This window comes from Salvelinus fontinalis, chromosome 3 (assembly GCF_029448725.1).
Source record: "Salvelinus fontinalis isolate EN_2023a chromosome 3, ASM2944872v1, whole genome shotgun sequence".
Lineage (NCBI taxonomy): Eukaryota > Metazoa > Chordata > Actinopteri > Salmoniformes > Salmonidae > Salvelinus > Salvelinus fontinalis.
This window is the reverse complement of record NC_074667.1, coordinates 45414091-45430428: the sequence shown is the minus strand read 5'-3', so window position 1 is coordinate 45430428 and position 16338 is coordinate 45414091. Positions and strand designations below refer to the sequence as shown.

At 43.5% G+C, this 16338-nt stretch overlaps 1 protein-coding gene and 1 long non-coding RNA gene across 5 annotated transcripts in view; one reads left to right on the top strand and one right to left on the bottom strand.

The window, feature by feature from the left end:
• Window positions 1-16338, bottom strand: part of LOC129850350 (endothelin-converting enzyme 1-like) — a 51515-nt gene that overhangs the window by 12507 nt on the left and 22670 nt on the right. For 2 of the 4 annotated variants that reach the window (XM_055916815.1, XM_055916807.1), the window contains 2 exons: window positions 12388-12471; window positions 7191-7329 (listed from right to left, as the gene is read on the bottom strand). In XM_055916815.1, coding sequence (XP_055772790.1) covers window positions 7191-7329; window positions 12388-12471 — 223 coding nt within the window. Of the gene's footprint in view, window positions 1-7190; window positions 7330-12387; window positions 12610-12764; window positions 12882-16338 lie in introns of all 4 variants that reach the window. The other 2 variants (XM_055916822.1, XM_055916801.1) reach the window with 2 other exon arrangements.
• LOC129850398 (uncharacterized) overlaps window positions 1-16338 on the top strand; it is a 38469-nt gene that overhangs the window by 14436 nt on the left and 7695 nt on the right. The window lies entirely within an intron of this gene.

Below are 16338 nucleotides of genomic sequence, written 5' to 3'. Positions count from 1 at the left end.
TGGTGCGGCTGGCTTCTGGGTTGGAGGCGCGCTGTGTTAAGAAGCAGTGCGGCTTGGTTGGGTTGTGCTTCGGAGGACGCATGGCTTTCGACCTTCGTCTCTCCCGAACACGTACGGGAGTTGTAGCGATGAGACAAGATAGTAATTACTAGCGATTGGATACCACAAAAATTGGGGAGAAAGAGGGGTAAAATAAAAACAGCTAGTAAACATACTAAAAAAAGAAACGTTCCTTTTTCAGGACCCTGTCTTTCAAAGATAATTTGTAAAAATCCAAATAACTTCACAGATCTTAATTGTAAAGGGTTTAGACACTGTTTCCTATGCTTGTTCAATGAACCATAAACAATTAATGAACATGCACCTGTGGAACGTCATTAAGACACTAACGGCTTATAGAGGGGTAGACAATTAAGGTCACAGTTATGAAAACTTAGGGCACTAAAGGAGGCCTTTCTACTGACTCTGAAAAACACCAAAAGAAAGATGCCCAGGGTCCCTGCTCATCTGCGTGAACGTGCCTTAGGCATGCTGCAAGGAGGCATGAGGACTGCAAATGTGGCCAGGGCAATAAATTGTAATGTATATACTGTGAGACACCTAAAACAGAGCTACAGGGAGACAGGACAGACTGCTGATCATCCTCACAGTGGCAGACCACGTGTAACAACACCTGCACAGGATCTGTACATCCGATCATCACACCTGCGGGACAGGTACAGGATGGCAACAATTGCCAGAGTTACACCAGGAACGCACAATCCCTCCATCAGTGCTCAGACTGTCCCCAATAGGCTGAGAGAGGCTGGACTGAGGGCTTGTAGGCCTGTTGTAACGCAGGTCCACACCAGACATCACCGGCAACAACGTTGCCTATAGGCACAAACCCACCGTCGCTGGACCAGAAAGTACTGGCAAAAAGTGCTCTAAATTGACGAGTTGCGGTTTTGTCTCACCAGGGGGGATGGTTGGATTTGCGTTTATCATCGAAGGAATGAGAGTTACACCGAGGCCTGTACTCTGGAGTGGGATTGATTTGGAGGACAGGAATGCAAGATAGGAATGTCAGTGTTCTGCCATGGCCAGCGAAGAGCCCGGATCTCAATCCCATTTAGCACGTCTGGGACCTGTTGGATTGAAGGGTGAGGGCCATTCCCCCAAGAAATGTCTGGGAACTTGCAGGTGCCTTGGTGGAAGAGTGGGGTAACATCTCACAGCAAGAACTGGCAAATCTGGTGCAGTCCACGAGGAGGAGATGCACTGCAGTACTTAATGCAGCTGGTGGCCACACCAGATACTGACTGTCACTTTTGATTTTGACCACCCCTTTGTTCAGGGACACATTATTCCGCTTCTGTTAGTCACATGTCTGTGGAACTTGTTCCGTTTATGTCTCAGTTGTTGAATCTTGTTATGTTCATACAAGTATTTACACATGTTAAGTTTGCTGAAAATAATCGCAGTTGACGGTGAGAGGACGTTTCTTTTTTTGCTGAGTTTATATTTAAGGGCCCTTAAATAAATCCCCTAAAATATGAGATCAAAAAAAGCACATGGGTGTTTTCAGACCATCTGGAAACCATTGTTTTCTACAGGTAACTGCCAAAACATATAACCCCTGAGAAAAATTACTTCTCTATCTAAGCTCTAGAAATGAACAGTGAAAAATAGATAGATGGAGCTTCTATAGAGGAGAGAAGGGCTGCCCCTCGAGAGGTTGTGTCACAGACGAGGTCAGAGTCAGTCATTGTTCCAATGTATACAAAGGGTAGGTCTAATCCTGAATGCTGATTGGTTAAAACCGCATTCCAGCCGGTGTCTATTCCACAAATTACACCTAAATCTATGATGTAGAAATGCCCAGGGGTGCAACTTTGGTTTTAGAAGTGGGGGGACATACTGTGTATATACATTTGAAGTCAGAAGTTTACATACACTAAGGTTGGAGCCATTAAAAAACTTGTTTTTCAACCACTCCACAAAACAAACTATAGTTTTGGCAAGTCGGTTAGGACATCTACTTTGTGCATGACACAAGTCATTTTTACAACAATTGTTTACAGACAGATTATTTCACTTATAATTCACTGCATCACAATTCCAGTGGGTTAGAAGTTTACATACACTAAGTTGACTATGCCTTTAAACAGCTTGGAAAATTCCAGAAAATTATGTCATGGCTTTAGAAGCTTCTGTTAGGCAAATTGATATAATTTGAGTCAATTGGAGGTGTACCTGTGGATGTATTTCAAGGCCTACCTTTAAACTCAGTGCCTCTTTGCTTGACATCATGGGAAAATCAAAAGAAATCAGCCAAGACCTAAACAAGTCTGGTTCATCCTTGGGAGCAATTTCCAAATGCCTGAAGGTACCACGTTCAGCTGTACAAACAATAGCATGCAAGTATAAACACCATGGGACAATGCAGCCGTCAAACCGCTCAGGAAGGAGATGCATTCTGTCTCCTAGAGATGAACGTCCGCTCAGCAAGGAAGAAGCTGCTGCTTCAAAACCGCCATAAGAAAGCCAGACTACGGTTTGCAACTGCACATGGGGACAAAGATCGTACTTTTTGGAGAAATGTCCTCTGGTCTGATGAAACAAAAATAGAACTGTTTGGCCATAATGACCATCGTTATGTTTGGAGGAAAAAGAAGGATGCTTGCAAGCCGAAGAACACCATCCCAACCGTGAAGCACGGGGGTGGCAGCATCATGTTGTGGGGGTGCGTTGCTGCAGGAGGGACTGGTGCACCTCACGAAATTGATGGCATCATGAGGTAGGAAAATTATGTGAATATATTGAAGCAACATTTCAAGACATCAATCAGGAAGTATAAACTTGGTCGCAAATGGGTCTTCCAAATGGACAATGACCCCAAGCATACTTCCAAAGTTGTGGCAAAATGGCTTAAGGACAACAAAGTCAAGGTATTGGAGTGGCCATCACAAAGCCCTGACCTCAATCCCATAGAAAATGTGTGTGCAGAACTGAAAAAGCGTGTGTGAGCAAGGAGGCCTACAAACCTGACTCAGTTACACCAGCTCTGTCAGGAGGAATGGGCCAAAATTCACCCAACTTATTGTGGGAAGCTTGTGGAAGGCTACCCGAAATGTTTGACCCAAGTTACATAATTTAAAGGCAATGCTACCAAATGTAAACTTCTGATCCACTGGGAATGTGATGAAAGAAATAAAAGCTGAAATAAATAATTCTCTCTACTATTATTCTGACATTTCACATTCTTAAAGGAAAGTGGTGATCCTAACTGACCTAAGACAGGGAATATTTACTAGGATTAAATATTAAAGGATTAAAAAAAGGATTAAAAAACTGAGTTTAAATGTATTTGGCTAAGGTGTATGTAAACTTCCGACTTCAACTGTGTGTATATATATGTATATGTATATGTATATATATATACATATATATATACATATACATATACATATACACACACACACACACACACACACACACACACACACACACACACACACCAGAGTTATATACACCTTAGTTATATATATATACACCAGATAAGTTCATTAGAGTTAACTGCAGCTCAGATTGCAGCCCAAATAAATGCTTCACACAGTTCAAGTAACAGACACATCTCAACATCAACTGTTCAGAGGAGACTTCGTGAATCAGGCCTTCATGGTCGAATTGCTGCAAAGAAGCCACTACTAAAGGACACCAATAATAAAAAGAGACTCGCTTGTGCCAAGAAACACGAGCAATGGACATTAGACTGGTGGAAATCTGTCCTTTGGTCTGATGAGTCCAAATTAGAGATTTTGGGTTTCAACCGCCGTGTCTTTGTGAGACGCAGAGTAGATGAACAGATACGCCATCCCATCTGATTAGAGCGTAGTGGGATTATCATTTATTTTTCAACAGGACAATGACCCAACACACCTCCAGGCTTGGTAAGGGCTATTTGACCAGGAAGGAGAGTGATGGAGTGTTGCATCAGATGACCTGGCCTCCACAAATCACCCAACCTCCACCCAATTGAGATGGTTTGGGATGAGTTGAACCGCAGAGTGAAGGAAAAGATGTGGGAACTATGTGGGAACTCCTTCAAGACTGTTGGAAAAGAATTCCAGGTGAAGCTGGTTGAGAGAATGCCAAGAGTGTGCAAAGCTGTCATCAAGGCGAAGGGTGGATACTCTGAAGAATCTCAAATATATTTTGATTTGTTTAACACTTTTTTGGTTGCTACATGATTCCATGTGTGTTATTTCGTAGTTTTGATGTCTTCACTACTATTCTACAATGTAGAAATTAGTAAAAATAAAGAAAAACACTTGAATGAGTAGGTGTGTCCAAACTTTTGACTGGTACTGTATACAAATAACTATCAATAGAAAACAGGTAAAATTAAACGTAGTGCAGCTAGTTTGCTGTCTTTCCAGCTTCAGTTTATAGTGATTGTGTTAGCTGTGTTGTTGGCTAGCTCCTCTGAACAACAGTGTCCTGACGAGAGAGCACATTTTCTACGCCAGGCAAAATCGCGCATCATTAGCTCATTGTTATGATGTATCCAAATAAATGTCACTACTAAACATCTTAAACAAACACAAATGCAGCTACATTGTTGTTATTCTGGCTACAATGTTTGAAGTGACTAAGTTAGCTGTAGTTGGCTAGCTACTAAGCAAGGGATAAGAACATTGCCAGCCAGTATTGCAGTGGAACATTTAGAACGAATGACTGGGTCGCATCCATAGATACAGAACAAAAAGACTGAACGATTGGGTCGCGTCTTTCTGGCAACTGAACCGATAGAATGAATGACCAGCCGGCTAGGGTAGGATTAAATAGTATGAATACATTTATCAAAATAACATTCATGAAAATATGTAAATCATTATTTGAATATGTTGGTAACTAGTTGTATAAAAGTGATATTGTCCTCGAAGCCAGTGTTTGGAGGATATATTGGCACAGTTTGCCAACCCTCGACTTTATCACGGCCCTAACACCCGTGCCAATATCTTCCACACCAGCTTCTTTGGCGTTATCACTTAATTATCCCCATTCCAACAGCTGTTCCTGTTCTTGCTCCTGGCATCTACAGTGCATTCGGAAAGTATTCACACCCCTTGAATTTTTCAATATTTTGTTATGTTACAGCCTAATTCTAAAATGTATTCAATTGTTTTTTTCACCTCATCAATCTTGACACAATACCCCATAATGACAAAGCAAAACCAGTTATTTTTGATTTTTTTGCAAATGTATAAAATAAACACTTAAACTAATGACATTTACATAAGTATTCAGACCCTTTACTCAGTACTTTGTTGAAGCACCTTTGGCAGCGATTACAGCCTCGAGTCTGCTTGGGTATGATGCTACAAGCTTGGCATACCTGTATTTGGGGAGTTTCTCCCATTCGTCTCTGCAGATCCTCTCAATCTCTGTCAGGTTGGATGAGGAGCGTGGCTGCACAGCTATTTTCAGGTCTCTCCAGAGATTTTAGATCGGGTTCAAGTCCGGGCTCTGGCTGGGCCACTCAAGGACATTCAGAGACTTGTCCTGAAGCCACACCTACGTTGTCTTGGTTGTATGCTTAGGTTGTTGTCCTGTTGGAAGATGAACCTTCCCCTCAGTCTGAGGTTCTGAGCGCTCTGGAGCTGGTTTTCATCAAGGATCTCTCTGTACTTTGCTCCGTTCATCTTTCCCTCAATCCTGACAAGTCTCCCAGTCCCTGCCGCTGAAAAACATCCCCACAGCATGATGCTGCCACCACCATGCTTCACCGTAGGGTTGGCGCCAGGTCTCCTCCAGATGTGACGCTTGACATTCAGGCCAAAGAGTTAAATCTTGTTTTCATTAGACCAGAGAATCTTGTTTCTCATGGTCAGAGTCCTTTAGGTGCCTTTTGGCAAACTCCAAGCAGACTGTCATGTGCCTTTTACTGAGGAGTGGCTTCCGTCTGACCACTACCATAAAGGCCTGATTGGTAGAGTGCTTCAGAGATGGTTGTCCTTCTGGAAGTTTCTCCCATCTCCACAGAGAAACTCTGGAGCTCTGTCAGAGTGACCATCGGGTTCTAGGTCACCTCCCTGACCAAGGCCCTTCTCCCCCAATTGCTTGGTTTGGCCAAGCGGTCATCTCTCGGAAATGTCTTGGTGGTTCCAAATTTCTTCCATTTGAGAATGATGGAGGCCACTCTGTTCTTGGGGACCTTCAATGCTGCAGACATTTTTGGTACCCTTCCCCAGATCTGTGCCTTGACACAATCCTGTCTCAGAGCTCTATGGCCAATTCCTTTGACCTCATGGCTTGGTTTTTGCTCTGACATGCACTGTCAACTGTGGGACCTTATATAAACAGGTGTGTGCCTTTCCAAATCATGTCCAATCAATTGAATTAACCACAGGTGGATTCCAATCAAGTTGTAGAAACATCAAGGATGATCAATGGAAACAGGGTGCACCTGAGCTCAATTTCGAGTCTCATAGCAAAGGGTCTGAATACTTACGTAAATAAGGTATCTGGTTTTTATTTTTAATACAATTGCAAACATTTCTACAAACTTGTTTTCGCTTTGTCATTATGGGGTATTGTTTGTAGATTGATGAGGATTTTTTTTCATGTAATATACTTTAGAATAAGGCTGCAACGTGGATAACAGTATTTTTGTTAGAAAGTGCTCTGGAATTTGGGACTAGTTGCAAAAGCTGAGGGACAGCCCACGTCATTTGGCAACTCCCTCTGCGTTATTTCAGGAAAGGATGTGGAAAACATGTTTATATTTTTAGAGCGATAATAATTCATAACCCAAAGTCCAATTCGTCCATTCTCATTCTGTCTCATGTCTATGTTTAAGGCTGTTTATTTCGGATAATACGTTTTAGGTTTTTTAATCAACAATTAAAATTATAGCTGAATAAAAGGATTGGAAAGGTGAATGGTCTAGTAAAAGCACATTCTTGTGCCGATTCTTATAACAGACGACTGTGATTTGTCATGTGGGCTGATTGGTGGTTGAATATGAGCAAGTGGCATTTGGCTCCCTTTTCAAAATACAAGGAAATTAATACTGAGCTGAGAAAATGTGTACCTAAGAAAATGTTGGCAGATTATATGAACACAAAAGAGCAATCATAGGTTGTTTGGTCAACTCTTCTCAGGATTATTTACCTGAACCAGGCTTAATAATCTTAGCCACTCACTCTCTTTGTAGAAGATCCCAACAGCGATGAGAGAGAAGAACAAGGCAACAGACAGAGCACACACTAGGACCAACAGCCTCCGCTCAGTGTATGTCTTCTCAGCCCAACACCTGGGACCAGGACCATGTCGCAGTGCCACCTGTACACACACACACACACACACACACACACACACACACACACACACACACACACTGCAATGAGCACAGGGCACCACAGTGTCATCTCCATAGATACACATACACTGGTTATGTGAGTAAAGGTTACAGAGATTGGTACACAAGTCACCCTTAACCACAGTACTCAGGCAAACAAACCACTATGTTCTATGATCCGATGATGAATGGTATCCGCTGTCTGGTCAGAGATGATACACTCAATACCACAGAGGCATTGGGGCTAGTACTGTGTGAATGTTCTGGTTATGGTTGAAATGACTCGCATGGTTTTAATAACAGATTATATACCATATCACCTTTCAACACCCCTCTATATAAAGGTAATGTATTCATCTTTTGTCCATAATTTTCTAGTTCTTCAGAAGGTATCATTAAAATAAATGGTGCCACTGCCCCAGATAAGGGGAAGGCAGAGCACTAACCAAAATGGATGAACTAGGACATTGTCATGTTTTTTAACTGAAAGAGCCAGCAGTCGGAAAAATATAAACACAGACCCCACAGAAAACATGTCATTATTATCCAGGGGAAATTGTGAAAACAATTTTGCCTCGAGTTTCAGCTTGGTAATTAAGAAATGCAGCGGCCATGACTGAATCCAAACAAGAGTGGTCTTGGGGGGGGATGGTTTAATGTGGGTGTCTCTTGTGTGTGTGTGTTTGCATGTGTCAAGCGTTTGTACATTCACTCTGCCTAAACAGTAGAGTTACATGCTGACCAGACCGGACACGTCACGTTCGTCGCAAAATAAATTTAGAAATCCACGTTATTCAATTATTGCACCCACACTGCTCGCGCGCGCCAACAAGCGTCTGCGTCGCCAAGGGCTAAAATAGAACTAATTCCTATTTCTGACGCAGATCGCGCTGCAAGTCCTGCCTCTCCCATCTCCTCATTGGTTTATAGAAGCAGGTACCCACGTGCCATCTCCTCATTGGTTATACCCACGTGGGTGATTGAAAGACGAACTTTGTTGCCGGTTGTCGTGGTAATACAATGAAAGTTTAGATGCGATCACCATATAAGTTCAAAGATGAAAAAGCCTGGAAGGAGGAGAGATGACTAGAAACGATTCGGTTGGCCGTTTTATGTGTGGATTAATTGTCGGAGTAGAGGTCCTTGTGCATTTCAGGTAAAATAACAACTCAATGTTTATATCCCAGGACAAATTAGCTAGCAACAGCAAGCTAGCTAAATAGGAAAAATTAACATTAGTTTGCAAATGCAAGCTAACTAGCTACATTGCCATACATGTTTAATGCTTTTCGACCTGTCCCCAAATTAATGTCATTGGTTCAGAGTTTGTTTTGATATTTTAACCTGTGTCGTGATTGTGTTTGGTGTGGGGGGGAAAAATAAATGTATGCACGATAGCGCACGATGGCGCACGTGCGCAGCCGGTTTGGGTTCTGTGTTATTAGTCACTCACCCTTCTAGATAACTTAAAACAGTCTAACCAGGCCTTGTGTCTTGAAGTCACCGTTTAGCTTCAGTCAGCTGGTGCGCAACTGTGGTAATGTTGGTTTGACATTCGATAGCTTATCTCTGGGGGGGGGGGGGGGCAGTCAATAAATTACACTAAGTAGGCCTCCCGGGTGGCGCAGTGGTCTAGGGCACTGCATCGCAGTGCTAACTGCGCCACCAGAGTCTCTGGGTTCGCCCCCAGGCTCTGTCGCAGCCGGCTGCGACCGGGAGGTCCGTGGGGCGACGCACAATTGGGCTAGCGTCGTCCGGGTTAGGGAGGGTTTGGCCGGTAGGGATTTCCTTGTCTCATCGCGCTCCAGCGACTCCTGTGGCAGGCTGGGCGCAGTGCGCGCCAAGGGGGCCAGGTGCACGGTGTTTCCTCCGACACATTGGTGCGGCTGGCTTCCGGGTTGGAGGCGCACTGTGTTAAAGAAGCAGTGCGGCTTGGTTGGGTTGTGCCTCGGAGGACGCATGGCTTTCGACCTTCGTCTCTCCCGAGCCCGTACGGGAGTTGTAGCGATGAGACAAGATAGTAATTACTAGCGATTGGATACCATGAAAATTGGGGAGAAAAGGGGATACAATTTATTTAAAAAATAAAAAATAAAATAAAAATTACACTAAGTAAAAGGGACAATATTTTCATGCTGCACATTAAATGCGTTATATATTTCATTGAAATTTTGAGCTATTGACATTTTAAAATATTGTCCTATGTATATTGTGTAATTTACTGATGATCCCTAACTAGCCCCATAGGGATATCGAATGTCAAACCAAATTTACCATGGGCATTACGATAGCTCATGTGCAGCTCCTCTCCGAATTGATGATTACTTGGGTGCTGCCAGCTGTGGGCAGGATTGAAATAAACCCAATCCAAGGAAAACTGCTTTGGTACCCTTCATTCCGTGACATAACATTTTTTCCCCTATCTAGCAAATCTCCATTTTGGACAAGACTGACTTCATTACCGAAAGTCTCCTATTTGCACTTTGTAGTACATTTTTACACTAGAATAAATGTATCTGCCTGATAGAGATACCACATAGGCGTTTTCAAAACAAGATGTTTTACACACCCTGTGAAAACCAATTATCCCAGACCTGTTAAAAAATGTGATTATGTCCCATTAGCTAAGGCAAGAGTTCAAATGTCACACTGAATGTGAGCAGCTCTGGTGCCAAAGCTACAACAGGCTTTGTAATCCTCCAGACTTTGATTTTTACATTTACATTTTAGTCATTCAGCAGACAGAGGCAATTAGGTTTAAGTACCTTGCTCAAGGGCATGACGACAGATTTTTCCCCTAGTCGGGTCGGGTATTCGAACCAGCGACCTGTCGGTTACTGGCCCAACGCTCTTAACTGCTAGGCTACCTACCACCCCCACTTTCAGAGGTTTGGGTGTTAAAAAAAAACTTTCATCTGTATTTCTGTGTGCATTTGAGAAGCTACTTCTGCCAACTCAGTGTGGTTGAGGTCTGTGCTTTATCACAGACTCTCACAGTAAAAACCACTGCACAATGTGATGGTAGAAAAATAGTTTTGGAAATTAAACGTCAGAAACATACTTTATTTCTTCTCTTAGCCATGGGAAAATATGTTAGGAATGATCTGATTTCAGAGGAAGCTCAGATTCTCAGCAGAAGGAAAAGAGCTGGCTGAAGTAAAATGGAAACATTGAAACCATGAAAACAGAAATGATTTAGTGTAACAGACTTCTAGCCAGACATGTGTGAAGCCACTGACTCAGACAGCGCAGGTCCATTGTATAACCTGTTATGATTCTCAGTTACATAGTTAATGTTGTTGCAGCCTCTAAAAAGTTAGGCAACAATGTCTTCAAAGGACCTTTATCTAGTGATACCTTTGTCAACAGTCCACAGCAGGTGCAGCGTGTTGTTCTGCTTTCTCCTACTTAATCAGTTGTGGATAGTGGATATGCACTATATATACAAAAGTATGTGGACACCCCTTCAAATTAGTGGATTCGCTATTTCAGCCACACCCGTTGCTGACAGGTGTATAAAATCGAGCACACAGCCATGCAATCTCCATAGACAAACATTATCAGTAGAATGACCTTACTGAAGAACAGCCACACAAAAGCCTACGATCACCATGCGCAATGCCAAGCGTTGGCTGGAGTGGTGTAAAGCGTGCCGCCATTGGACTCTGGAGCAGTGGAAACGTGTTCTCTGGAGTGATGAATCACGCTTCACCATCTATCAGTCTGACGGACGAATCTAGGTTTGGCGGATGCCAGGAGAACGCTACATGCCCGAATGCATAGTGCCAACTGTAAAGTTTTGTTTTTCACTGTTCAGGCTCATTAGGTCCAGTGAAGGGAAAACGTAACGCTACAACGATTTTGTGCTTCCAACTTTGTGGCAACAGTTTGGGGGAAGGCCATTTCCTGTTTCAGCATGACAATGCGCCTGTGCACGAAGCGAGATCCATACAAAGATGGTTTGTCAAAATCGGTATGGAATAACTTTGAGCCTTGACCTCAACCCCATCGAACACCTTTGGGATGAATTGGAATGCCGACTGTGAGCCAGGCCTAATCGCCCAACATCAGTGTCTGACCTCACTAATGCTCTTGTGGCTGAATGGAAGCTAGTCCCCGCAGCAATGTTCCAACATCTGGTGGAGGTTGTTATAGCAGCAAAGAGGGACCAACTCCATGTTAATGCCCATGATTTTGGAATGAGTTGTTCAACAAGCAAGTGTCCACATACTTTTGGTCATGTAGTGTATCTCTGTTAAACATTTGTGATTATTGGTGACTTTATTTAGTGCAGGGGAGAAAGAAGAATCCTGCACAGGGATTCAGCGTTGTAAGCATTGAATTAGGAATTAAAATACTTTAATATGATTTCTATGGTTAGAAGACTGTTGTATCCGTAAGGTAGAAAGTAAGAATACAAATGGAATGTGTTTATATACTTACATCTGTGGGCTGAAAATCCTATCATAACAGTGCAGTTATCCACTTACCAGTGCAGGTACAGTGAACACATTGGTTTTCAATGTGATTAACTACAGTATTAATCTGACAGAGTTTGTATCAACAGAAAACCTAGGATACCACAAGCAGTGAGCTCCTCCTTGCCTGTCAAATAGTATAGAAACACATGCAACTTGAGACATCTGTTCTGTAGGATGGGCTCTGCAATTGATTATCCAAGCTTTTTGAAGCACCCAGAAATGCAGATACTGTATGGGCCTCTATAAAGGGTAGTTTGTTTAGTCTACGCATCAGGAGATAATAGTCTTTCTCCTCAAGTAGCTCTCTGTGTTAAATGTAGCACATGGCTGACAGAGAATAGCAGGCTCTCAGGAAATAACATGATGCTCAAAGTCCTCACAAAGATAATAGAAGAACTGGAATTTGATTAGCTCAATGCTAATGTATTTATTTGGAATGGAATGTAATTTGTCATACAATGCAAGCAGATCATAACATAACAGAAGCAGCTGAATGAGTGCATCTAGACAGACTAGACAGGGCTCGTCCATTATTTTTATACAAAGGAATAGTTGTCCTACCTGCATGGCAGGGGGGTAGATCTCATCCCTGTTGGAATCTACCAGGTCATCTTCGTTCAGAGTGGCCCTCTTGTACGTTGACATCTGAAAGGTCAAATGCAGAAAAGACTCCCTCAGTGCTTCCATGCTCCTTAAGGCCTTCTCCTCTCCTTTCCTTTCCTACAGTCAGGATGTGTGTGATGTTTACTCTTTAACAGTCTTTGGGAATCCTGGGTTTCCCCCCTAAGATCAGGGGAAGGAATATTAAATTCAGCGCCCCAGTATTTCCTACCCTCTTCTCACCACCTCCCTACCCCCTAACCCTCTACTCAACCACCCCCCATTACGTCATTCGGCTACTCCTGGGGTCTAATCTCGTGGGCGCCGTCAAAACTCACCACTTAAAAAGTCCTGTAAAGGTTTTCAAAGAAACAGCCCTTCCTCTCTAGCAACTATGTTGTTCTGCTCAGCCCTCCTTCAGTACACGCTCTCCTGGAGCTCCAATTTAGCCCAACCTAGTCAAACAAGAAACAAAACAGAGAGGGAACTCGCGAAAAACAGGAAGGAGCATTGACTTAATCGACTTATGTGACTGAGAGTGAGGGTGTGTGAGAGGGAGTGTGTGCATTCCACAGAGTGGTTTCATATAGATTTAGGGAGGAAACTTTTGTACGTTAGTTCCTTCCCACTCTCCTATCCATAGGACTTTCAAGACCAGAGGGTGGAGTCTGGATGGAAATGCCTTCCCACTGCATGCTTTCAGTTGTTGCCCGGGTTACCGTCACCCGATACGCATGACAGTCGATTGTTTCAAATCTTACCTTGTCTAACCCTCCACCCAGAAAGACATTGAGAAATCTTAATTTCTTAAAAAATTATGTTTTTACTGCTTGGGGAAAGGTTTGATATTGGAACTGACCTTGGTAATTAGGTAAACTGCTATAATTTAAAAGTGTAGTACTAGTTATTCTCCTGTATTCAATCTAATCCATGACACTTCCCCTAACTCAAGCTTAGTTACCTACACCTATAAATCATGTTAACAGCTATGCATCTTCAGACACCAAATAGGCAGCTGTAACTGCTACACCAGCCTACAGCAAAACTGCAGACTCCACTCCTACCAAACCAAACCCAGCTTTCTAGTACACGGACAGGGCCAGTCAAATCTACCGGCAGTATCACAAGGCCTGAACACCACAGCGGACAGCCACCAATGTTCTGTTAACCTCCACAAGGCCACTCATAAAACATGCCCACCAACGCCCACACTGATATACTTGGCTCTCCTTAACAAGGTCCTGCTCAATCCTATCATCACCCTGTGGAGAGACCATTCTGATGAGAGAGAGAGATGGAGGGAGACACACAGAGGTGATGAGAGGGATGAGAAAAAGACTGGGAGACGACTTCTGTAGCAACCACTTATTTTGAGTGGTTTTCAAGTACATTTTCAGACTAAAGTGAGCTTCAGTTCTCAGCATCATAATGCCTACTACTGTATGTGGAAGAAGATGGCGCTGCAGTGGATAACTGCCGTTTTACGGGCTCCTGACCAATTCTGCTATTTTGTGTGTTTTTACCCTCATCTTAACTTTTTTATTTTTGTATATTTCCACCATAATTTCTTATGACCGAAAATTACTTTGGACATCAGAACAGCGATCACTAACCTCGATTTGGATTAAGATTTCTACTTCAACAAGTCGGCAATATACTGCTCATTCCGGACCAAGCCCCTAATCCCCAGGACTTGAAAGAAGAAGAGACGGCGCAAGAGAGTTAAACAAGCGGGCTCCCTGAAGAACTGTAATATCCTATGTTTCTTGGAGTCTTGGCTGAACAAGGACATGGATAACATACTGTTTTTTCTATGCATCGTCATGACCAAACAGCAGCTTCGGGTAAGGTTAAGGGGAGGTGTGTGTCTCTTTGTTAACAACAGCTGGTGCTGATCTTTAATGTTAAGGAAGTCTCAAGGTTTTATTCGCCTGAGTTAGAATAAAGTGAGGGAAAAAAGTATTTGATCCCCTGCTGATTTTGTATGTTTGCCCACTGACAAAGAAATTATCAGTCTATAATTTTAATGGTAGGTTTATTTGAACAGTGAGAGACAGAATAACAACAAAAATATCCAGAAAAACGCATGTCAAAAATGTTATAAATTGATTTGCATTTTAATGAGGGAAATAGGCCACTCTAATTTTTACTAGCATGTCACATGGACAGCTAGAGGCGAAAATACTCTAGATCACCTTTACTCCACACACAGAAACGAAACGCAAATCTGATCACAACTCTATCCTCCTGATTCCTGCTCAAACAAGTGGTCTGATGAAGCAGATGCTAAGCTACAGGACTGTTTCACTAGCACAGACTGGAATATGTTCCGGGATTCATCCGATACATTAAGGAATGTACCACATCAGTCACCGTACTTCATTAATAAGTACATCGATGACGTCGTCCCCACAGTGACCGTATGTACATATCCCAACCAGAAGCCATGGATTACAGGCAACATCCGCACTGAGCTAAAGCTTAGAGCTGCCACTTTCAAGGAGTGGGACACTAATCTGGACGCTTATAAGAAATCCTGCTACGACCTCTGATGAGCCATCAAACTGTCAAAACAGGACTAAGATCGAATCCTACTATGCCTGTCGGATGTGGCAGGGCTTGCAAACTATCATGGATTACAAAGGGAAACCCAGCCGAGAACTATCCAGTGACACGAGCCTACCAGATGAGCTAATTTCTTTCTATGCTCGCTTCGAGACAAGCAGCACTGAACCATGCATGAGAGCACCACCTGTTCCAGATGACTGTGTAATCTCGCTCTCTGTAGCCAATGTGAGTAAGACTTGTAAACAGGTTTTTATTCACAAGGCTGTGTGGCCAGACGGATTACCAGAACGCATACTAAGAGCATCTTCCCTGAAATGTTCAACCTCTCCCTGACCCAGTCTGTAATACCCACGTTTCAAGCAGACCACCATAGTCTCTGTGCCCGAGAACGCCAAGGTAACCTGTCTAAATGACTATCGGTAGCCATGAAATGCTTTGAAAGGCTGGTCATGGCTCATATCAACACCATCATCCCAGACACCCTGGACCCACTCCAATTTGCATACTGCCCCAACAGATCCACAGATGACGCAATCTCTATTGCACTCCACACTGCCCTCTCCTACCTGGAAAAGAGGAACAACTACGTCAGAATGCTGCACCAAAGTGCCCTCCAAGCTCATCACTAAGCTTAGGACCCTGGGACTGAATACTTCCTTCTGCAACTGGATCTTGGACTTCCTGTTAGGCAACAACATATCCGGCATGCTGAACCTCAACACGGGGGCCCCTCAGGGGTGCGTGCTTAGTCCCCTCCTGTACTCCCTGTTCACCCATGACTGCATGGCCACACACGACTCAAACACATTTTAAGTTTGCTGACAACACAAAGGTGGTTGACCTGATCACCGACAATGATGAGACAGCCTATAGGGAGGAGGTCAGTGACCTGGCAGTGTGGTACCAGGACAACAACCTCTCTCTCAAATGTCAAAAAGACAAAGGAGCTGATCGTGGACTACAGGAAACGGAGGGCAGAGCATGCCCCCATCCACATCAGCAGGGCTGTAGTTGAGCGGGTCGAGATCTTCAAGTTACTCGGTGTCCACATCACTAAGGATCTATCATGGTCCACACACACTAACACAGTTGTGAAGAAGGCACAACACCTCTTCCCCCTCAGGAGGCTGAAAATATTTGTCATGGGCCCTCAGATCCTCAAAAAGTTCTACAGCTGCACCATTGAGAGCGTCTTGACTGGCTGCATCACCGCTTGGTATGGCAACTGCTTGGTGGTGTCAGAGGAAAGCCTGAAAAAGTGTCAAAGACTCCAGCCACCCAAGTCATAGACTGTTCTCTCTGGTACCGCACGGCAAGCGGTACCAATGCAGAAAGTCCGGAACC